General features: G+C 37.3%; 1 protein-coding gene and 1 long non-coding RNA gene across 3 annotated transcripts in view; one reads left to right on the top strand and one right to left on the bottom strand.

Moving 5' to 3' along the window:
* Positions 1–17,625, top strand: part of LOC309385056 — a 34,072-nt gene extending 16,447 nt beyond the window's left edge. For both annotated transcript variants that reach the window (XR_014174152.1, XR_014174153.1), the window contains 2 exons: positions 14,103–14,195; positions 17,506–17,625. This is a non-coding gene — a long non-coding RNA (uncharacterized lncRNA). The remainder of the gene's footprint in view (positions 1–14,102; positions 14,196–17,505) is intronic.
* SLC25A48 (solute carrier family 25 member 48) overlaps positions 1–24,621 on the bottom strand; it is a 32,252-nt gene extending 7,631 nt beyond the window's left edge. The window contains exons 1-6 of the mRNA XM_081939121.1: positions 24,290–24,621; positions 19,546–19,589; positions 13,550–13,621; positions 7,494–7,746; positions 5,333–5,590; positions 397–530 (exon numbers count right to left, since the gene is read on the bottom strand). Of these exons, the coding sequence (XP_081795247.1) occupies positions 397–530; positions 5,333–5,590; positions 7,494–7,746; positions 13,550–13,621; positions 19,546–19,589; positions 24,290–24,395 (867 nt within the window). The 5' untranslated portion in view covers positions 24,396–24,621. The remainder of the gene's footprint in view (positions 1–396; positions 531–5,332; positions 5,591–7,493; positions 7,747–13,549; positions 13,622–19,545; positions 19,590–24,289) is intronic.
* Between the last annotated feature and the right edge of the window lie 276 nt (positions 24,622–24,897).

Raw genomic sequence — 24,897 nt, 5'->3', positions numbered from 1 at the left:
ATATAAAGCAGAAAAACATTAATAAAATTAAATCCATATAAAGTACATATATCTAAATTACCTTTAAAAAACACCTGAGAAAATGGCCAGAATTCTACTCATTATATTTTGACCAGAAATGTTATGGTATAATTTTACTGAATTTTTTTTTGGTATATCTACGGTATATTTATCAATATCCATTGGTGGGTTGAAAGGTAAAGGGATCAGTTTAATGAAAGCATTTTTGTATCACTTTTTTTTTCTACACGATATTCATGCATGCCTAAAGTTAGTGGTGTGATGATGCTTTTTATCATTCTGACCCCACGTGCTCCCCTACTTCCCATGGATAATTTATTCATATTAAGTTTGTTGCCAATATTGAGGTGGCATTCTCAAAAGGTTAGTGCTTACTTTTAGACCTTCACTGTTGTAACTTTGATAGATACAGTCAATGACTCCTTTGTATTTGTTTACGTAAACTCCATCTGCTTGGAGACGACATTTCACAACATCCATAGGAGTTGCTGTGCCCCAAGATATGATTCCTAGGGAGAAATTGGTAGATGTTAGTCATCAGATAGACAATACATTTTGAATTCATTTATGAAACCGAATAGCTGGCTTAATATCTTGTGAGGCGAAGGAATTGGAGAAATTCTTTTTGAAGCAATTTTGCTAAGGTGGGGAACGAGTGGCGAAATGTTGTTACAGGTAATCCTTGCTTAATGATTACCCTGTTTAAGCAACCATTCGAAGTTATGGCACTGAAAAAGTTACTTCACAACCAACCATCCAGCATCTCCATGGTCATGTGATTACCATTTGGGCACCTCGCAATTGATGAGCAGTTTGCAACCATTGCAGTGACCCTCAGTGATGTGACTACCACTTGCATGCTTCACAGTTGGTTTCTGCAAACAATCAATGGAGAACTTGGAAGTACAATTGCAAGTTGCAACTATATGATGTCTCTCTTAATGGTGGTAGGTGATGCATTTAATGACTGTGGAGTAATGAGGTCCATTACCATTAATTACTTGCTGTTTGGAAATATTCCTGCCATCAATGTGCCCCGGCATTAGACTAGGATCATGTAAATTTGTTTTTATTAAAGTTTTCAATCTTTTAAAATTTAAATTAATAATATTTCCCTTTTAGTTCCTGCATTTCTTACAGGAGATGAGTCCATCATAGTGAAGTGATGGTTTGATTATTGGTTACATCTTTTACAGTATTTCCCCGAAAATAAGACAGGGTCTTATTTTCTTTTGATCCCCAAAATAAACGCTTGGCCTAATTTTGAGGTGCAGGAGGCAACGAGTGTGGTCACTTCATGGCTGCTGCTGTATTGCAATATTTTCAGGGAGGGCTTATTTTGGGGGGAGGGCTTATTTTAGTGCATGCCGTCAAAAGCCCAATTCGGCTTATTATCCATGGAGATCTTATTTTCAGGGAAACAAAGTAGCTATCGAATTGATAGTCCCAATTGTGGTCATTAAGCAAAAGCTACTTGTATAATTAATAGAGAAAATTAATTTACACTGAAATATAGCTAAAACTTCTCTAGAATCTCAAAAATGCCTCTTTAGATAATGCTTTAGTAGAAAGACCATCCATTCAATACTTTAACCTTGTTTGCTCCAGGTTCTTGATCAGACTATTTTGTATTGGTTGTGTTCTGCTGGGACACAACCTGAAATGTTTAAGCATACTTTTAGAAAAGCACTTGAAATGCTTTGTGTATTTCCAGCTATAAAAAACATTAAGAACTCAGAAGTCTTACTGAAGGCCTTACAAATGGATGCATTGGTAGTACAAATTGACTGGTACCCTGAAGCCCATCCTATTTAAACAAATGACCAAAGTGATGACTTGGAAAATATTTTTGAAAACATGCCCTAATGGGGCTCTGTTGAAAAAAAAAACCCATTAAAATGTAGTTATTTTAGGTTCTGTTATCAAAAAAATTCTGGAATTCTTCCTTCAAGAGATAAGTATTTTCAAACTTCTTCAAAACACTGGTATTCAAACTAAACTCAGATAGTGTGAGAATGATACATGTGCAACAATGTCATGATGCAAGTGCTCCAACTTCCTGGTCGGAAGAGGCAGACAAAAATGAGAAACTAGATCAATTTCATTGTCCCCTAGACCATTTTTTCTATAAATTCGGTGACAGGTATTGGGAAGGATTAGTATTCCCCATATTTAGGAACTAGAAACTTCACAGTCAGCCTATGGACAAAACATAAAAGCAACTATTGCTTTTTGGTGTACCTAGTTTTGTCAGTTGGGGAAAAAAAACCAGGCTACTAGTGCTTAACTACATGAATAAAATTAACATTTCTATGGGGGGGAGAGTAATATTTTGGTCAGGCTCTGCAATATAAAGATCTCATAATCATAGTCTGAGAACAAAGCGCAAAGCAATAGTGCAGACATAGTACTAAAAATTGCCCAATCTTGAAAAAATACAAATGCCTTGTTCAGTAGTCTAATATATTCTATATTAGTAATTTAGTATTTTAATGTTCACACAATAATATTTGAGGTCCAAGTATTTTGAGGATCAAAAGTTTTGCCACTCCTAATTATGGCCTGTTTCCTACCAAACAACCATGTTTCTTCTCAACAATTATATTAGGATTAACTACATTATTATGTAGGGTCTCCCTGCAGAAACATTGTGATGGAATCACAATGCTCCACCTCCGTCTGTTAGAGAATGATGGTTTGGGCATGGAATAATTGAGATGGTCCAAATATCTGCAGGAATGCTGCCATCTCTTTCCCATAGGAACAGATAATGGGACTAATGGGAAATGAAGGAAAAGTTCTTCTTACTGGACATTTTATGGATTACGGGGCACATCTGGTCTATAGGCTGTTCCAGTCCAGCCAACAGTGACAGGAAATCATTGGGGGTTGGCCTGTCGTTCACGTTGGCAGAGGGGTGTTGGTGGCAGGCGAGTGAAGTATTAACTTTGGGAGTGGTCATTGTCAGAGGCAGGGCATCATTGGGGTGGAGGGTGGGGCTTTTGACAACAGTCTCAGTTTCCCTTGTGGCCCCTTGGGAAAATTAATTTTTCACCCCTGGGATAGAATAATACTACATCTCCATGCTTTATATGATTTATTATTAATGTAACAGTGTAGGGTCATCCCACCTTTGCCAACTAGAAAAGCTTCCAGTTAACAAATGCATTCCAGATATATAGAACTATGCCTAGATGTTGAATGGTAGATGTAATGTGGGATCAACCCTAAACATTTTTTTAGGAATCAACCCTAAAAAAAGAAAAAGTTTAAAAGAAGCAACTCTTTTTATATTCAGATGGTCCTCGACTTACAACCATTCACTTAGTGAGCATTCGAAGTTACAATGGCACTGAAAAAAGTAACTTAATGAGCATCCTCAAGATCCTCATGGTCAAATTGCAGACACTTAACAGTTGCAGTGTTCAGGGCTCATGTGATCACCTGTAGCGACCACCTGGCAAGCAAAGTCAATGGGGAAGCCAGATTCATGTAACAAGTGTGTTACTAACTTAACAACTGCAGTGATTCACTTAACAACTGTGACAAGCAAAATTGTAAAATGGGACAAAACTCACTTATTAAATACCTGCCTTAGCAACAGAAAATTTAGGCTCAATTGTTGTTGTAAGTTGAGGACTACCTATAAAAGTTTTACATTCAAAATAAATGAGTGGCACTCAAACATGGTATAATCTTAGAATTTTGCATACCTCAAACACCCAGAGTTTCAGATAAATGGAGTGTATGTTATAAATTAATCTATGTTTTGCACATTGCTCTATGTCCGTGAATGTTTTTACAGAGCACTGGCTTAGAGGAATGCAGTTAGGTTGTGCTATTCTTGTGAAATGTTGGAAAAATCTATTCACGTTAACCAATAACTGGCTTTGCTTTTATGTGAGCCAGTGCCAAGGTTTGAAAATAATTGGCCAGGTTAAATACTGACTTCAGTAGAACTCCTATTTATCATTCAAAGTAAATTGGCAGACACGGTAAAAGAGTTTCATGTTATTTTATAAATTAAATTCCTGAATAGAAATGGTTACAAGAGAAAAAACATTAAAAGTCTGTGATTTTCCCCATTTCTGTATTTAAAAAATTAGCTAATCATGAAAATTTTTTTAAAAAAATAGATCATTTTTTATTTACATTGAGTTGATGCATGTTATGATAACATTAAATCAAATTTACAACCTTGACCTCAGAGATACTTCTTCCCCTTTTCTAGTAAAAGAAAAATAGATCTGATTATGTATTTTAACAATTCTCAAAATCTCAACTATCATCTTTTCATTTTGTACCCTTGCCAGTGTAAACATCCTTGAATATTTTTGATAATTTTACTGGAATAGTACACACCAGAATGATAACTTGATTTTTTTTGCATCTAGATTCTCTGATGTGACTTGGTAGACTATCTTTTCACTCAATTCTGTTCATGTAACTCTGAATCAATCAATTTTTTCGGTCACAGATCAACTTATAGTTAATAACAATTATGCTAAAGTAGAAATGAATATAAAAATTCATAATAATATAATAAAATAAAGATAAAATTATTAAAGCGAAAAAGCAAAGTACAAGTATAAACTGCAAAAAAAATCCTATAAAATTACAATTAAATTTTGCAATAAATAATATAAGTGCTATAAACAAAGATAAATAACTATAAAAGGATATAAATAATACTAGAATTTATAAAGCACTACGATAATATAAGACTATGTTAGCTTATATTATGTCTTACACTTGCTGAAGCCCCTCTAGTGTTTTTGTACTTAAGACCATTATGTTTCAGACAATTATAGCAAGCAAAATGAAAGAAAAACATTACATACATACATACATACATACATACATACATACATACATACATACATACATACATACCCTTGAAAAGCATTTCCCTCCATATATATATTATTAATTTCATTATACCATAAAATCCAGGACTGCCAAAAATTGCCACTTGTTTTGGAAGACTCTGTTTTGGGAAGAGTGCACTGCTTTTCAAGGAAATAGTGCACTCTTCCCAAAACAGAGTCTTCTAAAACAAGTGGCAATTTTTGGTAGAACTGGATTTTATGGTATAATGAAGTTAAGCTCAGTATTTGCATTCATTCATGCATACATAATGCTGCGCTAAGAGCGTTAAATAATATTTTAATTTGTTTTAGATTACCCAAGGTGCTAGCCTACAGCCAGTCTGTTTATTTATCATTCCAATGCAAGAGCAAACCAACCATATTAAGGCCCAATATAACAATGTGAACCCAGCCAAATAACACATGGAGAAATAAGTTCATACCTGCAATGCCACCAGCCATCCACGCTGCAAAGGGAGTGGGAGAAAGACATTCTTCTGAAGTGATCCAGGCAGAAACCAATGCGTAAGGGATAAAGTAGAGGCAGTATCCTGGGACGTCCCTCAGAAGCATGGCAGTCGTACCTCGAAAGAGGCCTGACAAACCATCCTGCTGGAGAATGGTAGCGACACAGTGAATTGGACCTCGGTAGGCAGCCTGTACTGAAATGCCAGTTGCTTTGTGCTTCATTTCCAGGGTGGCTAGAGAAGAAGTAAAAGGAAATTTCAGGATCAGATACAAATAATTCCTCAGAGATTTGCTATGTATATTGGTTTAGGGGGCAGGGGGTGGATTTGTTTTGATTTCTTTTTACCTATTGCTTTCCCCCCCTGCCTAACTAACCCATTGAGGCAATTGGAGTTTTAAATCACCACTTTATAATAACTGAAAGCTGGTTTGATTATTTATTTACTTTATTTACTTGCCCATATAGCCACTTATCTCATATTATTATTTGAAGCAACTCACAACAATCCATATAAACAAGGATGAAAACTTAAGTACCCTTCTTCCCAAGACCAGACCAACCAGACTTCCAGCTCAACTCCCATCCTAGCATCCTTGGGCTGAGGGAGGAGGGGGAGAGATGCCAGCAGTGGTGGGTTCCGGATCCCATTCCAACTGGTACGGTTGGAATAGGCCCAGCGTCGCCCACATGGATGTGCACGCATGCATCACACCTGCCTGCAACGCCTCCGCAAGCCTCCACGATGCTCCAGGAGCATTACACAGGTGCCGTGCATGCCATGCGCGGAAGCACCAAAGGCTTAACGGACAGGTAAGGAGCTCTGGCGTTTGGGCGCCCCTCCAAAGCACTGTACCAGAACGATACCCGGTGCTCCGGGCAGGCTCTGGTACGCCGGTACCGAGCTGTACCGCCTGCAACCTACTACTGGATGCCAGGTCTTTACTGCCTTCCAGAAACCTAAAAGGGTAGGGATACTTCTGCAAGAGGGGAGGTAATGCCAAAGGACTAGAATGGCCAGCGGGTATACAGCAAATTGATGGCTGATAGCTTCTATTTTAAGGCCCTTCCTAGATCTAGGTTCACTAGTATGGTGCCACCAGAAATCAAAAAAAGGAAAATCATTCATGGAATTCAAATACCCACATTTCATCCTTTCATCCCTTTCACTTGATTTAGAACTGCTTTTAACTAACAAATTTCATTCTGACTTTATGTATTAATTGTACCCATGCAAGTGATGGTATGTTAGTTTTTTCCATGTCTGTTTCTCTCATGTTTTATTTGGTTGCTTTCCAAAGAAATCTGGTTGTGATCTCTGAAAAATGATGCTAGACTATTGACCTCGGCATGGACCATCAACATTTGTTTTGTACAATGCTATTGGTGGCTCATATTATTAAAAAAGGTGAATATTTTAAAATACAAGTTAACATAACTTTTTTAAAAAAATAAATGATATGTGATTTTAACCCAATGTGACAATATTCATACTGAATGGACAAGTGTAATTGTATTGCAACTGTGTTTTATGACATAAAGTTTTATTTAATACGTTCAACAATATTGTTTATATACTGAGGGTTGCTAAAGTCAATTCTTTCAGAGATAGCTGTATTATTGCTTTATAGGAATAATTGTATGGAATAATCAACGTGTAAAACAAAGTAAGGTTGCATTAAAATGATGACACATGTTTTGTGATATTAGGATGCAAATTCTGCCCATACAGACTTGTGTCCTGCCATTGAATAGAAATATATAAATTTTGGCTTTGATGTCATGACAGGTTACATCCTATCCTTTCCTATCCTATCCTAATATTATACATAACTGGTATGAGAAAAGAATAGTGTGGTGGCCTAGTGGGAAAGATGCTTGCCTCCCATTTCAAAAGCTGAGAATTCAATCCTAGGTAGTGGCAGATGTTTCTTGTGGCAGATGTTTCTTGTGATCAAGGGCACAGAAGAAAAGTGTCTGCTGAGAACTCCGCATGAGGTCAGGAAGGCATCTGGCCAGTAAATGCTCAGCTCCATCCAGTTGCCCTAACTCTACCCTAAATTTAGGAATTCCAAGGTGATAAAAAGGAAGTTTCTTAAACTGGTATGATAAAAAGCAAAGGTACATTCTGGACTTACCCTTAGGAAAAGTCTGTGTCTGCATCTGTAGCCTTATTTTTACTAGATCAACTGGGCAACCAATTCCTACTGAGAAAGCCCCAGTTACTATGCTTGCTAAAGTTATATCTGTAAGTGCAGGAAGATGGTTAGGATTCCCATAACGATGTTGGCAAATAAACCTTTGGGTACTGCTGAAGACACCAAATACCAATGAATTATAAGCAGCAATGCTGATTAATGGGAAAGACATTCCCTTAAAAAAACCAGTAACCTGCAAGAAAAGTAAAATAGGATGTGAATACTGCTCCACTGGAGTTGGGTAGCCAATAACTTTAAATAAATTACATTTGTTTCATTGCCTTTAAGAGCCAAATGACAGCTTTTAAATAGGTTTTTATTCTTGCTAGAAAACTTGTATTCCACATTCAAGACATTGCCTTATAATTTTAGTTTTTAAAAATCTTATCTGTATCCCATTAAGATTTTAAATTAGCAAATTAGAGGAGACTCTGAAGGGCACAAAACATAAAATCTAAGAACTGAATATTGCTAATGACAAATGTTAGATAAATTTTGCAGTCAATGCACTTTAACAATGTAAAATAATTGGTTAATTACAGTTCCTCCCACATCTAAAACAGAATGTGTTGTTTACATTAAAAATGGAAAAAAAAAGTAGTTTAATAAATATACAAAGTTAGACATGAAATTTATTTCAAAAGGTAAACGAGTAGAAAGATCTTGAAAGGATTAGTTGAGAACTGGTAGAACCATAGCACTGGGTTAGTTTCTATCATCATCTTCATTTAACGATCCCATAATCCTTGCAAGTTAGGAGTGGAGTGTGGGCAACTAAATGGAGCTAACAGAGTGTTTCAATGGCCAGATGCCCTTCCTGTCACCAATGCGGAGTTTTGTTAACTGAATTAGTTTCCATATCTAGCAGAAATAAGTAGCCTATGAGTGTTGCGTAAGAAATTCTGCTCTGGTCTGCTCCATTGTCAACAGGCTGGACTTAATGGGAACAAAAAGTATGTGGAAAATTGATGAAATATAGAAAATTATGAGTTAATTTACCGTGAACTACATAAAGGAACAATATAGAGGATATAAGAAACAGATTTCTTGGATTCTAATAAAAAGGCAGATTATGTAGTTACTAGAGAACTTCTGGTTTTCATCCAGACGTCCCCTAATTATATTGAGGGATGCATTGTATTGGGGCATTGTATATTAACTTGTTAATCAATAAGAACTTATCTAAGAACTTTCCTAGCATCATTAATTTTTATGACAAAGCAGAAGTTGAACATAAGAACATACGTTTTTGTGTAGGGTCTCTGATTCGTAAGTCATAAAAACACTGACATACTTAGGAAGAGGTGCTGAGGGCTAGAAACTATAGTGTTTTCAACAACAGAGGTGTGGAAAATATATAAGTTCCTAATTGTCCATAATGATGATCTTTACACAGTCACTATCTTTTTGTACTATATGGCATCATCATATATGTTCTTGTGCTTCTCTAACTTTCCTTTTTTTCTTCATCAGTTGTGCTTTCTTCTGAAGAGATCCAGAAGAAAGGAAGTGGATGGGAAAAAGAAAGGGAAAATGCATATGCTTATCTCTATATACAATATATTTTGCCATTACAAATACTATCTATTAGAAATATATAGGTATTAAAACCAGAAAGCACAAAAACAGACTTCTGTTAATTTTGTTAAGCACCAGGAATTCTTACTTGAAATGTTAGCAGATCTTTCTGAATTCTTTTTGTAATTCTTTTTGTAGTACTCCAGAAATCATTTTCTTTGACATTCTTGTTGAAGGCCACTGTCAAGCTTTTGGCAATCCACTTTCATAGAAAGCAAGATTCTCCCAGAGTTTCTTTTAATAAGATTTATTGAAAGAGAACAGAACAAGGTTACAGAGATCTCAGCTTCTGGATTGCTTTACCTTAAAACCTAATTTATAGTCACCTAGTTAAAATAGTCTTCAGTCTTTCATTAACAGCAAAAAAAAAAAAAATCTGTATAAATTGTCAAGGAGGGTATGATCTTAATTGACAAGAGAATATCCCGCTGTCCAGAATGTCACCTTAGGTTCTGAATATACTATTATAGGCATATTCTAAGATGACAGGGAAACACTCTGAGTAGAGGACTACACAATAATATTGTTTGAAAAAGTTTTGTTTCTTGGATATTTTTGTGATGAAAAATATTTACCATAAGAAGAATTATCTCTTACAAGGAGCAGAAAAGTGCATTTGGTATGAATTTTGTGAGCTGATCAAGAGCAATGAAATTCAAAAAACTACCCAAGCATGATTTCAAGTGTTAGAAAGTGAAATATGTATAAAACCAGTGTGACAGTGGAAGAACTCCCAAAATGCAAGAAAAATCAACATAATAAATACACGTGGTTTCCAACACCTCTCTTTCACCCAACTGCATGCAATGTTTTTGAAATAAGATGAGTAATAAGTACAGAAGATGGTCGAATGACAGGTAGAAATCAAATATAGAAATTGAATCATAATAACATATAACATATTAAAAGAGAATAGGTCAGTTGGAAAGGGAGGGTTAATGTTATAATCAGATGTTGATGTATACACTTAAAAGCATTAATCTAAATATGGAACATTTTGAGAATATTTTAATAAATTATGCCCATAGAGTGTTATAGAGTATTGTAGAATACCAAAGATCACTAAGAAATGCAAAATGATGCCATATGGTACCAGATTTCCAAGTTTTCTGAAAGAATGGCAGCATCAGTAATGAAAAGCAGATTGTATCTTTAGAAGTCATTGAGGTATGAATCATGGAATTAGAAGGAACGATTAAAGCCATCAAGTCCAGCTGCCTTGCTAAAAGCAAAGTCCAAATTAAAGTAATGCCATCCTGAAGGATGCCTAGCCTCTACTTGAACTTGTAAAGGGGAGTCCACTTCTTTATGGGGAATTGATTTTACTTCTAAGAATTTATTTTATAGCATTTAATTGGATAATCTATTCCACGTCTTATGCTTTGAAAGAATAGAGATGTCCGATGTCTTCTATGTGAATTCTTCCAGGTATTCAAAGTGTGTTATGGAGTCCCTCACAATCGCCTCAAGACTGAATGCTCCTAGTTCCTTCCATTGCTTTTCATGGGACATTTTCTCAGGACAACTTCATAGGAAAAAGTTGTTTTGTTTCTTTACTTTCATTTTTACACTTCTTTTATTTTTCTATGTTTTAATTTTGTTTTGATGAGCTTTTTCTTTTTGTTATTGTTTAAGCAGAAAAATCTATCTTCCTGTCAGTCAGTCAATCGATCAAACAATCATATAGTACATACTGAAGGTACAACTCCATTCCAGTGAGGAAGAACAAACTACCTAATATAAAGAAAATCTGATAGCAGAAACTTGTAGAGCACATCAGGAGAGTTTCACCTCAAGAGTGAGATTAGTTATATGAGATGCACTAGAAAAGAAAACAGAATGAAAAAGATGCCTTTTAATATCAGAGGGGAAAACCCAGACATGCATAGAATGTATGGACAAGTAATAGTTCTGTTTAAGGTAAAATAAAAGACTTTGATTTCCCCTTTTATCAGTAAGTCTGGCTTTTGCATAAAGCGAAAACGAAAACACAATAGATACACTGTATGATAGTTCTAAACTGGAAAAGGAAATGTTTTATGAATGTTCATGATACGATAAGAGGATAAGTTTGTATATTTAACTATTGAACTACAGTGTGTTGAGTTTACATTATGCGGGAAGCTTGATTGTGTTTTTTATATTCAAGAGATTGTTAAGGATTGCTAAGATAGGTATCTTCATATCTGAAGCAAGAAATCATGGATGATGGAATGAATTTATTTGCTGCCCCCGACTTTCAAATGTCAAGAAAGGGCAATTCAGCTTAAGTTTAGAAATAATGTTTCTAACACTGTCAACTGTTTATGGTAGAGCAGACTGCCTCAGAAAATAGTGAGGGGATGCTCACTATCAGGAGAATAGTTTGGGATGCTCTTCAGCTCTACGATAGTTTATGCTTCTTGTTCTAAAATTCTAGTTACTCAATAGTGAGGAAAAGATAGGGGCTTTCCACATGTGACATTATTCCACAGACACATATCACTTAGCAATAGCACTTAGATTTATACTGCTCCATGGTACTCTACAGCCCTCCCTAAGCAGAGTCAGCATATTGCCTCCAACAACTGAGTCCTCATTTTACCAACCAAGGAAAGATGGAAATATGAGTCAACCTTGAAACCCATAAGGATTGAACTCCACGCTGTAGACAGGGTTAGCCTCAGTATTGCATTCTAATCACTGTACCACAACTGCTCCACATACACCGTTATTATTAATATCTTTGAGTGGATTCTATTTTGCTTCTGTTTCAGTTGCATGATTTGGTCAAAACTATTGTAACTAAAGCAGGAGGGATCTGAAACCTGAAAGACTGCTTGCACCCAGTAATAGTGGCATGTGAAGGGGAAACATCATATTCCCTCGATTACATCTAAACACCCACAGCCTGCACTGCAAAATGCATGCCAGAGTACTTACTGCATGGGTAGGAATGTCAGAAGAGAGCTGAGAAAACACTCTGTGTGTGTGTGTGTGTGTGTGTGTGTGTGTAACTGTATACTATCATAGATTACTCAGGTTATATTACATACAATATTCATGGAATTAGAATATATTGTAAAACTACACGAGTTTCCTAGAGAACAGGGAACAAGCAAATATTAAAAATATTAATAAACAGGCAAACTATACTTCGCTCCTTCATGTGTTTTGGGCATTCAGAAATCCCAATAGATGTAAACAAGGTGTGGTATAAGTGCCCAATATATACCATGTTTTCCCGGAAAACAAGACAGGGTCTTATTTTCTTTTTACCTACAAAATATGGCTTGGGCCTTATTATGAGGGGAGGGTTTATTGTTTTGGGGTTGCCGGGTGGCTGCTCTCTTGCGAGCGGGCTTCCAAAGAGTCGGGCACAGCCTCATGGGTGAATGGCTGTGTTGCGCTGTCACAGCAGCGCAATAAAAGAGCCATGAAGTAACCACGCTCACGAGCAGCCGCCCAGCAAACCCCCTTTCCAGTCGGGCACAGCGCCATTCACTGACCTAGAGTATCGCCAAGCCGCATGAGCACCTGTTCGCCGCCGCCCCGCTCCCATGGCTTGGCACCTTCGAAATGCCAGTGAATGACTCCACTGCCATTCAGCTCTCTCTCACGCACCTCCCAGCCTCATGATGTCCTGGCCAAGCTCTCCCTACAGAGCCAGGGCACCTCTGCTGCCGCCACTGCCATCCCAGCATGTCTTTTTCGGCGACTTCCAAACTGAGTCTTCCAGCAGTGGCCACTCTGGGCATACGCTCTATGGGTGTGGGTGAGCTGCCGGCAGAGCGTACTCAAGCCGTGCAGAACCCCATTCCCTGGCATTTCGAAGGTGCCGCAGGCCTTATTATCAGGACATGTCGTATTTTCGGGGAAACACAGTATTTTCAAGTCCCAAGTTAATTATGAAAGGTTTTTTAGGAGAATGAAGCTGTCAATATCATATTTTTAAAAACTTAATTGTTTTCAGTTCTTCAGAATTTTTAATTTGATTTACTTATATCAAACTTTTTGAAGATTTTGAGGACCATAAATGTTTTACTTGATAGACAATATACAAGCAAAATAGCAAATCAGAATTGATTTTGAGTGTTCTTGCTATGTGGTCAGAGTACTGATGTGCTATCAGTACATGAATTTGTTGATTAAAATATTAATAGGTGATGTCTTCTATTAATATAGGGAGATGGTATTAACCCATGACCTAGAATTTTAGTTGAAACCTTCTCTGAATCTTTTAGATGACTGTATTCCTGTCATAGATTCAAACAGTTTTGGAATCTCAGCATTAAACATTTGTACAAGTGATACTGGTTTCAAGGAATCTCATTATCTTGAATATTATTTGTCTGGCGACAATGCTTATAAATTAATGCACATCAAAAACTTCACTTGTTCTCTGTATAGATATGTTTCAGACACAAGAGCATACTTACAGCTTCCTTTTTGTATATAGTGCGGATACAGTTAAGTGTGTTTCCATAGCCTTGCCCAGCTTGTAAGCGAGTCTACAGAAAAATACAATTATGAAATGCAATTACCGAGAGCTCACATTTAACAAAGAACAGTTGTATTTTACTCCAATCTATGCTGTGTTCCAAAAGAGAAAAAAACAAGGAAATGAAAGAAAAACGTGCATTCTATCAAGTGTCTGCCAAAGATAAAAAGTGTATATAATAGCTTAATCTTCACTGTCAGAATACTATGCAAATGAAAAACATGAACTCTGAGTATTATGCAAATTTGTTTGATTTATAATTGTCATCTTCCTAAATTCTTTATGCACACTTCTGATTCAGAATAATCTATTCAGCTTTCTTAAATATCTTTAAACACATCTTATGATTGGTAACTATCTTTGCAGTTGTTTAGTAAAACAATGTCACTTCTTGCGATGTAGAATTTTGTAGAATTATAGGGTTTGGGAACTCCATGGATACCCTTCTGCATTGAATATACAGATTAATTACATTTAATTACAATTTACAGATACAGCTTCCTTGAAAACGCCTGATGGTCTGAAACTATCTAGGTAGTCATCTCTGTGTTGGAAAAACAGGTCTGGATACCATTTGTGTATGTGTAAGTATATGTATGTATGTATGAATACTATAAAGGAAAGTGGAGAATATATACCGTATTTTTCAGACTATAAGACGCACCGGAGTATAAGACACACCATGATTTTGAAGAGGTAAATTTTTTAAAAAAGTTTTTGCACTCTGCAGGCCTCTCAAACCTCTACACACCTCATTTTTTTGCAAAAAAAATGGGGGGGGCATGCTGAGCTTTGGGAGGCTTGTAGAGTGCTTCTGGGATTTGGGGGGGGGAACAAGCAAAAGGCCCTTTTTTGCCAAACAAAAGACATGCAGAGGGTTGGTAGAGTGCTTCTGGGGGCTGGGGGGGGCAAAAACAAGTATAAATGGCTTCCAAATCCTCTGCACGTCCATTTTTGCAAAGGGTGGGGTTTCAGTAGGCCAAAAATGCTGTATTCAGTGTATAGGACGCACCCAGATTTTCACCCTCTTTTTGCAGGGAAAAAGGTGTGTCTTATACTCCGAAAAAGACAGTATATATTCTCCACTACATAACTGCAAATTATGATTGGCCCTATAGGAAATTATTTGTATTGAACCAGATCGCTGTTTTTCCAACTTGCTACTTTTTATAGTAACTAGCAGGGGACCTCTAGCTATGAGTATTACCCAGCCATAATCTGAGACTGAACCTGCAACTTTTTGTAGGCAAATCTTATGTTCTGCCATTGAGTTTTGCTCATGGCCAAGAGCTCTAACAAAGGAGGCACGCCAAAGCCATGTGCCAAAATGAGTGCTGTTTAATGTATTGATTCATGGTTTGAAAGGAAGAATAGAAAACCTTTGTGAACAGCTCATTCCAAAAGTGAACATGAATAATTGCCTTACTTGGGCAGAAAAATAATATATGCCCTCATACAAAAGAAAAAGATAAGGATCAAATGCTGAGTGGGATACATTATCAAAAGAAATACAAGTAAAGTGGTTATGAGAAATTCATCTCCCATTATTACATTATTGCTTTAGTATGCCCTTCCTCATAGCTTGAATTGATAATATGCTTGAATACCATGTTTGCTTTTATTTGTAACACAAAGAAATGTATTTATTATTAGTACAGTCTTATTTAAAAATGAATTGGTAAAAATGAAAACAGAGTTAGCGAGGGCTGGAAAAATGAAAACGGTGTCAGGTGGAAGCTTATAAAGTTAACATAAATGGTGGGAGTAAATCTATTGTGTTAGATCAGGCGTGTCAAACTCAAGGCCCGTGAGCCGAATATGGCCCACAGAGTGCTTAGATCTGGCCCATGGGACAACCGTAGAAATTGCAAATCACCAGTCTGCCAGTGAAAATGGAGTTTGCAGCCCTCCCAAGTTTCATTTTCGCTGGCAGAAGGTTGCAGGAAGTTGTCACAGCCAAAAATGGAGCTCGGGAGCCTGTTTTCGTTGGCACAGAGCTTGAAGCACCACAGGCACCCATGACACGAGTGATGTCAAGCTGGACACACCCACCCTGCCTATGCACACTCCCCCCCCCAAGGTCAAACACAACATTGATGTGGCCCTCAATGAGATCAAGTCTGACATCCCTGTGTTACATGATCAATAAGGTATAAAGTTATAGTGCAGCTGTAAATAACAAGTCTTAAACGCAAGAATCACGTAAAAATCTTGAAGCTCTTGCAGACTGATATTTCAACTCAACAACAGAATGCAATGAGCCCTATCAGATTTGCAAATAGAATGCAAATGAGACCTGCCAGATTATTTGCCACGGCTGACATTCTTGCATATGCATATCTCCCCTATTTCTTTTGTCATATACAGAATAACAATAATGATAATGATTGTGCTCTCATCATTTGAGAATCTGGCTCTCCAAGTCCCAGCTTCCCATGGGGCATAGGTTTGAAAGAAAATACTCCAGACATATCAGCAATGATTACAGCACAGAGGATGAAGAAATGCCACTCAGCAAGCAGAATACTGCCAGAATGTTTTGTTTCTTTTTTCTTACTGAAGAGAAGATTGGCTGGCATCTAAGTGTTTCTCTCTTAAGCATCCCAGTTTCTGCAGTGGTTAGGGGCAGTTCACAATAATATTGTCTGAAATTGAGCCTGGAAGGGTTAGACAGGCGTTTCATTATCAGAATGTCTCCCCGACCTCTGTAGTCAAGAATCATTTATCCTGGGACGCTCTGAAAACAAGTTCCTTATTCTGGATGTCTAATAATTGCAAGTTAAGGCCGATCCTTTCAATGAGTGCAAAATTGGCTATTTTAGAAAAGTTTGATTTAGAATAGGAGACCCAGTTCAAGTTCCTATTCAGCCATAAAACTCTTTTGGTGAGTTTGGGCTCATCACCAATTCTCAGCCTAATTTATCTTAGAGAATTATTGTGAGGATAAAAAGGAGGCCTATGTATTTTAGACTCCTGGGATAAATTGTGGGAAAGAAAAGAAGAATCGTTTTCTCAGCAAAATCACTTCACTAGCAGTCATGGCAAAGCCTGTAAACTTCTATCCCCCCCCCCTTTTTACATATAGACCACTGTATCACTGTGATAGATACAAAATTGCCACATAGCCTCCATAGTTGGGAGGATTAATCTAGCACCCTGATGGCGAACCTATGGCACACGTGCTACAGGTGGCACGCAGAGCCCTCTCTGCAAGCACGTGAGCCGTTGCCCCAGCTCAGGTCCACCGCCTATGTGTCCGCGTCTCCTGCTGGTTTTCGGGTCTCTGCCACGCATGTGCTGGGTGCATGCGGGAAATGCATGCACATGCGGGGGGGTCATGCACATGTGTGGGGTCACACATGCATGCATGGGCGGGAACATAGGGTCATGCATACATGGGATCACAGGGGAAGTGTGCACATGTGCAGGGTGTGAGGGGGTTGTACATGCATTGCATTATAGGTTCATGCACACACGCTTTTGGCACATGACGATAAAAAGATTAGCCATCACTGACCTAACAGATGTGCATTTCATTGGTTTTGCAATATCTATACTGAGGTGTATCACCATACTAATCCAAATACATACAGTGTTTTGGACCTAGATAGCTGTGCTGATAAGCAAATTTAATATAAAATAAATGAATTCCGTGGGGGGGGGGGGGAGATAGATAGGCAGGCAGGCATGCAGGATAAAAGGTTGTTTTAGACATATAAATGTCTCCCTGGACCTTATCAAGAAATACCACAATGTATCTATGAAGAGAAAATCCACTAATAAGTCTCATTAGCAGGAGGCCAGTAGTGATAAGGAAAATGTACTAAGCAGCCAAATCAGTTTGAGATATTGAAGAGCTACGAAGCAAACTTGTCTCCTTTTGTTTTCGCTCAGTTTGTTGCCCTATCCCTGAACCCTCATCTTGCATTATAAAGGAGAATGTATGTGGGCTATGCCTTTCTTGCTGTCCAGATATCTGAAAGAGAGAAGCAGCCAGGAAACCTCAGCAACAAAGGGGGAGAAACAGCGCCAAGGGGCTTCGCTCCTCAGAGTGGGTGGTCTAGGTTCAGGCTAGACAAATACTGGCACTAACTCAACTAATTAGTGATCAATGTTATTTGCACACGGCTGCTTTTGCAATGACACAATATTGGAAAAAGTAAACTTATTGCCATCACTTCCACCACCTCTTTTTTTTTTTTTTATGTGGGAGAGGAATCCCTCACAGAATGTTTGTGTAGGGTATTCACAGATGACCTACAAGAAATGTAAACATTAACTACTGCACTGAGGTCTATGCCAAAAAAAAGCAGTACATTTTTTAGGAAGCAGGTTTGTTATTCCTCAGATCAACAGCACAATAATTGTGAAACCGGAACGCCCCACTCACTCTCATCCCCCCCTTCCAAACCAATCCAGTGTAGTCATGTTATAATCCAGGTTATACTTAACCTGCTTTCCAAATCCTCCTTATTCCCTGACCATCGTGTTATTCTCTTGTTTATTGAAACCTGGCATGTTTCTAACTGGGCCCAAAGTTTTCTGCAAAGAGTCAAAGTACTCACTTCGAGCATGATCTCTATGCCTTATTTGTTGATTTGAAGAGACTTGCTGTACTAGGACATAATCCACATTCAAATACACTGAGCTATTCAGCACAGCTCTCCGCTCTCTTTCCCTTATTCCTCAGGATGCACCTTTGCTACTTAATCAGTAAGTACTGAATTGCTCTATGACTCCGCTTCTTCATTCACCATTTAAGATCTTTCCCTTTCCCTTGCTGATTTGGAAATGGGACAAAGCTGCCTAGTTGCCATTCCCAAGCTGCATCAACATCCAATAGTAAAGAAGGGGCCAGCTTGACAGTTGTATTGAACGATGTGTGGCTTGTTTCTTGGCTGTGCCCAAGCAAAAGTAGGAAACGTAGCAAAAATGTTCCCACAAGGTCTATTGTTGACTCCTAGCACGCACTACCAGCAATGACAGTAAAGCCATCCATTTGGCAGAACTGGAAAGCACATATTCCTTCAGACCTCACTTCCAGACAAATTCACGGACAGCACAGCAAATTGTAAATACACAAATGTGATTAGTTCTTTGGCACAGTTATTACAGGAAAGGGGAGCATTCAACCAAACACTGTACTTTGGCACTTTTGTCTTTAAAATCCTCCAAGCATACAGAACCCCAATCCTATTCATGGGAACCTAGTAATTGTTACATATTGCATCAATGCGCACCACGAAGTGTATGAGGCCATGAATGAAGAAAATAAACTGCTTGTTACAATCTCAGGACTTATTCCCACATTAATAAAAGTTTCCTTCTAATCGCATCCAAACGCACCAAAGTGATTCTTCAGTTGTATCATAATACATCCAAATAAACGGCTGGTGATCGGGTGCTAAATCAAGAACCTGAACTCTGATGGAACATACTTATTCAGAAGTCAACTTCTTCATGGGGATATTTAAATTATAACTACCAGTGTAAAAAAAAAGTTTGACATAATTACAATAACCTCCCAAAAGGAATAAGCTTCCAAATAAAAATCCCAGTTTCAATGTAACATAAACTTAATCCCTTTGGCAGAAAGGGGGAAAATAAAGGCCTTTTAATTTACTCAAACGTATGCAAGATCACTCTGGACTTAACTGCATTCTGCATTGCCAGTACTTTTCTTAATAATCCTAATTTTTTGCTTTAGTATCAGATTCCCCCAATCCATCTAAAAGTATTAATGTGCACAATCACATACTACGTGTGAGCTTTATGAATGTGCTCTGTAATTAAACCAGGACAGAATTTTTATGGGTGGTGTTAATCACACAAAATATACCCTTCCAGAGAAAATATCTCAATTCTTCCTCATGCTAAATGGTTTTTCTTTACATGTGCAAGAATTACATCAATTACATGCATACATACACTAACCTTTACTGTATCCAAAGGATGTCCCACAATAACACCTGCAGCTCCTGAAATTGAAAATAATAATTATAGAGTTTCATGGGGGGAAAAACAACAAAAGAATTTTTTTCTATTCACTCCCAGCATTTGTGTTGCCATAACAATCCCAATTCTTCCTTGTTCGGCTCCCACTGTCAGAACTATGTGACCGATGAAACAATTGGAACTATAGATGGCCAGTAGAGAAGCACATAGGAGCCACTGCAAGGCAGCCCCCAAGCAGTAGGTTCCGCCTAAGTTCTAAGAAATATGAAAGAAAGAAAAGTTGCTATTGTGGGGGGGGGGGGGACGACATGTGGCTTTTAAGACCTGTTCTTAGGAAACTTGTGAGCTGGTTTCTTCTTTTTATGTTGTCTCTATGGTTCTGTGTGTGTGTGTGCGCGCACACACACACACACACACACACTTAGTTTCCCCCAAAATAAGACAGGGTCTTATTTTCTTTTGACCCCTGAAATAAGTACTTGCCCTTATTTTTGGGGAGATCTTATTATTTTTGAGGTGCAGGAGGCAGCAAGCATGGTCACCTCATGGCTGCTGCTGTGTTGCATTATTTTGGGGAGGGCTTATTTTCTATCATAAAGTATATTCTGTAAAGAAGAGGTTTATTTCTGGCTATATGAGTAAATGACATTTGCTGTTAATGACTGATCGTATAACTGTTGCTATCTGTACTGGAAAGGAAATAGGTCATTTACATTTTCCAAAGCATTCATTCCACAGCCTTTTACAGCTTGACAGTATTATTGTCCAAGGAGTCATCGGATATTAAGAAATGTGACCTTTCTAGATTGACAGGTTCTTTGGTTGCAGATGTTTCATTAGTCAACTAGGTAACATCATCAGTGCTTGTGTATATAGGACTTGCTTTCTATTTCTATACAGTAAGTTGCCTAGCCAGCATTGGTGGTGATGATTCATTGATTAGAATATTGTGTTTTCCTTGATTGTTTATCTGGATAATCTCTGCTTGGTAACTGATTTGTCTGAATGCTGAGCTTCTAGGATTTCTCTAGCAACAATACAGAATATCAGAAAAGGAAACAGGCCACCCATACAATATCTTCCAACAAAATGGGCAGCACCCAACTTTATCAGAAAGTGCCTGATCACTCAACCCACTATAGCACAACTAATAGGAGCTATGAAAAAGGTAACATTGCTATACCTTTAAAACATCTTAGAAATTATCAATAGATTATACAACCACAAAGCATCATTTTAGCACATAATCCAATTAATACCCTACAAAACATATTAAGTAAATCAGAAGATCTAGTAGTCCAAGAAATAAAAACAGGAGTCATGTACCACATAAAATATAAGAATTTTAACAACCACTGTGTAGGACAGACAGGCAGAAGACAAGCAGAGTACATCAATGCACATCAACTAGCAATCAAAAGACACAATGAAAACTGCTTAACTTCATAACACAAGGATAAACCCAACTATAATTTCAACACCCAGATAAGCAGGGTCTAATACAAGACTGGTTATTATGCCTGTATGTATATGTATTTTAACACTGTGGGATCTCCGAACTTGGAAACTTTAAGACTAGCTGAGGAATTCTGGGAGTTGAAGTCCACAAGTCTTAAAGTCACCAGGTTTGGAGACTCTTGGTCTAATGAAAGGGCATGGTAAGCTGCTGTCTGTGCTGATTGCCCTGCAAGAATGTTGACAAAGTATCTCAGAGTAGACAGTATTGTCTTAAAGCAGCTTAAAGTTAAACCAGCATGAATACAGATCAGGAGCAGTCGAGACTGCTGTGTGCAATATAACCTGAATTTGAAAATGCAAAGATTATTTTCTTCTCCCTCCCAAAAGCAAAAGACCCTTTGAATCCCTACTTTCCATACTTATGGGCGTATATGGGGCATCCACTTAATTAATAGAAGAAACAGAAAAAATAGTAATTTTTCACTTGCTAAGACTATCACCCTCCATATTTCTCTCCCAATTATCTTCTATACTGACTGCAGTCAAACTAAGCATATTCTGACAATTTCTGCTAGAAACTCTACACAAATTGCAACCAAAGGCAACTGGCAATTTAAAAAAAAATTGTTTTACCGGGACTATAAAATAATGAGGTATACTGCTTGCTATCATGAAGCCACAAGCCAACTATGAGTCTTGCATTGATTATTTAAATTGCACTGACAAGCTCTTAATGTCAGACTTTATAGATAAAGAGCGTAAATTACTATTACCAGTACATTACAGGTAAATTATTATTACTATTACTGGAAAATTATTATTACCAGTAATAAGGATAACCACCAAGCATGTTGAACAAGATACAATAATTCCCAGGTGAAAAGATTAAGAGAATCAAATGAACATGGCCATATATTTTTATATATATAAACTTTATTCAAGCACATGTGTTAATAACTGTCTCTCCCTCCAGAGTTATTTTATTAAGGTAGTAAGTTCATCAAGTAATGGAATCTATGCAGGAACTTATTTATCATGTCAGCATGTGCAACTCTACTTTTTTATATATAGACCATTGAAACACAATATATAACTCAATATACCCCATGGATGGTGCCAATGTATAATTCTGAGTTGAAGAGAAGACATATGCAGATATTCAGAAAACATAGTAGATAGTCAAGACTAAAATTAGCATAGTTAAATCCCTAGAAAATAGAAGCTCTGAAAAAAAATGGAATCACTAGACCATAATATTAAAATCAAGCCTAAATAACAGAAAAGCAGATGTTATAAAAGGCTGCTATATCTCAACAAGATGTATAGTTAGTAATAGATAATTTTAACTTAACATTGAAGGTAGTCCTTGTTTAGTGACTACAAATGGCAACTCAGTTCTTTACCAAATCAGTCACTAAATGAAACTGCAACTGTATTTATGATCTTACTTTAGCTTTCCTTTGCTTTACCAATTTGTAAAGGTCCTAAATGCAAGGATTGGCCACAAAGTTACCCATACCTCCTATTTCTAAATATAATAAATGGGAATTTTAATTCACATTTAGACACCATGAGTACTGGCATTTTGACCATCCCAGGGAAATAATGGGATTTTCCAAAAAGTCTTCTATGGATGCTGCCCCATTTTAGCATTCTGCAAATTACCTTTAATTGTTCCATATGTGTATGGATCTAATTACACAAAAATCTCCCCTGAATCACTGATAACAGAAAAGGATGTGTATAACTGAAAAATAGAAGTGATTTCCAAATTACAATTTAGGAGTGTGTCATATTTCTCAACCCGCACCACCGTGGAATATTAAATTATTTTTTTTAATATGAAATTGAAGACATTAATATGAAAGTGGAGGAGTACAACTTCACATTCCCCATGGAATCTAGTGTTGCAAATAGACTAATTTGTTTGGAAAAGTTCATATATTGACACTAAACTAAAATTATAAAGGGAAGGAATTAAAAATTGACTGTAAACTAGCTAAACTTGTCAGAATCACCTGAGATATAATCTTACCATGTATCATGGGTGACACATCTTTACAGGACGGATTTCCAAACCGAAAATGCCTTAATCATGGCATGCTATCTTGTAGTATTACTTTTTGAATTCTGTCCTATTAATACTCTGAGTATATTATATGTTAAGATCAAAAAGTTACAAACACAGGATGCAGAATCTATTCTAGCAAGAAGAGGAAATAAAAGAGCAAAATTTGGAAGGGGTAAGGATGGATTGTAATGGAAATGCCAGAATCCTTGTGCATTTTGAAAAGCACAGGAATGAAGTAGAACCATTGCATCTGCCATACTTAGATCTTTGGACAGATGCTGTCTTCACCCCCAAAGCCTTTTGTGACTTCAGACCTGCTGTATCATTTGTACATATACAACTTATCTTCAGTTATGTAATAACCATGATATCATTTGGGAATTTAGGAACTATCGCCTCCTATACAATATTTGCCACTTGCTAGTTGCATTTATAACCTTAACTCTGAAGGAATGTACTTCATAATAGATGAGTATATGGCTGGGAGATCATATCATGAGTATATAAGTGGCTTGTAATGCTTCCTTCAACACAGACCTGAACTACAGAAGATGAATTGTGATTGCCAAGTGATCTCTCTGTTGCCATTCTCCAGGAGTTATGGAGTTTAGAGTATTTGAATCCATAACAGCATTAGATTGTCAATAGGTTGGGGACCAGCAGTGAAATTGATAGACAATGTTGGTATTTTTCCACATTTTCTTATCTTGATCTCTAGTCAAACCAACAGTTAATGAAAGGAGTGGCTGTACGGAGGTTTCTGACTGGCCAATATTAGACCAGCTGTCTAAACATCAGGATCTGACTCCATAGTTCAATTAATTAGGAGATATTTATTGAATCTTTATTAGAGGCATGAGTGAAATGGGGAAGGAACCGGAGTAATTTTCCATTAAACTTAATCCTGCTTGTGTTTTCCTCTCCTGAACCAACTGTGATTTATGGATCTAGTACCTTTGAAAGATCATAGGACTGAATGTTCATAACAAGCAATTACTGCTTAATTCAGAAGATGTTTTCTTTGGTAATTGGGTAAATTATACTCACGGAACCATACAAATGGCTGAGAAATACACTGAACTCTATGTGTGCAAAATGTTACATTCAGAATTGTTCAACGTCCAACTAAATCTGTGCCCCTTTTTAATGCTCCTTTGTTGTATTTTTCACATTATTCCCACATGAATCACTTACCTCCTACCCATCCAGCTATAAAATCATCCAACTGAAAGCTGCCCGTTTTACCATATCTTAAGCAGTCCTGTTCAGTTTTAGTCTTGGGTGATGCGGTTACATTCATCTCCTTCAGCACCGGGCAAGCAACAGAAGAGAGTCTCAATGTGCCTCTTTTAAATCTGTTTTTTTATCCTATTATGACTGCAGAGCAGTGGTTTCTTTGACAACTTTCAACAAGCTCAGAGCTCAACCAACTCGATTCCAGTCTCTGTTGCTCTTCCCTGCAAAAGTGCCTTCAAAGCACAAAGTGACCTCATAGTCACAAAGCTTAAAGGGACAGTACAATAAGAACCACAGGTTCCAGAAGTCACTCTAGCATGTTACTAATTAAAGGCAAATAAGTAATCTATTGTCAATGTAGAAAATAATGAACTCTTTATGTCTTGTATATTTGGTTTTGTAACCAAACCAGACCAAACCAAACCAAACCAAAATTGTATATGTGGAAACTAAATTGTTCAGAGTGAAAACCATCCAAGTGACTACAGCATTTCAGAAGAATGGTGATGAAAAAATATTATAACCTGAAAGTTTTATGATACTCCTCCCTAGGTTGAATTTACAAT

This window comes from Natrix helvetica, assembly GCF_964273705.1.
Source record: "Natrix helvetica genome assembly, chromosome: 1".
Taxonomy (NCBI): Eukaryota; Metazoa; Chordata; class Lepidosauria; order Squamata; family Natricidae; genus Natrix; species Natrix helvetica.
Note: the sequence above shows the minus strand (reverse complement) of the source record. Positions and strands in the feature narration are given on the sequence as shown.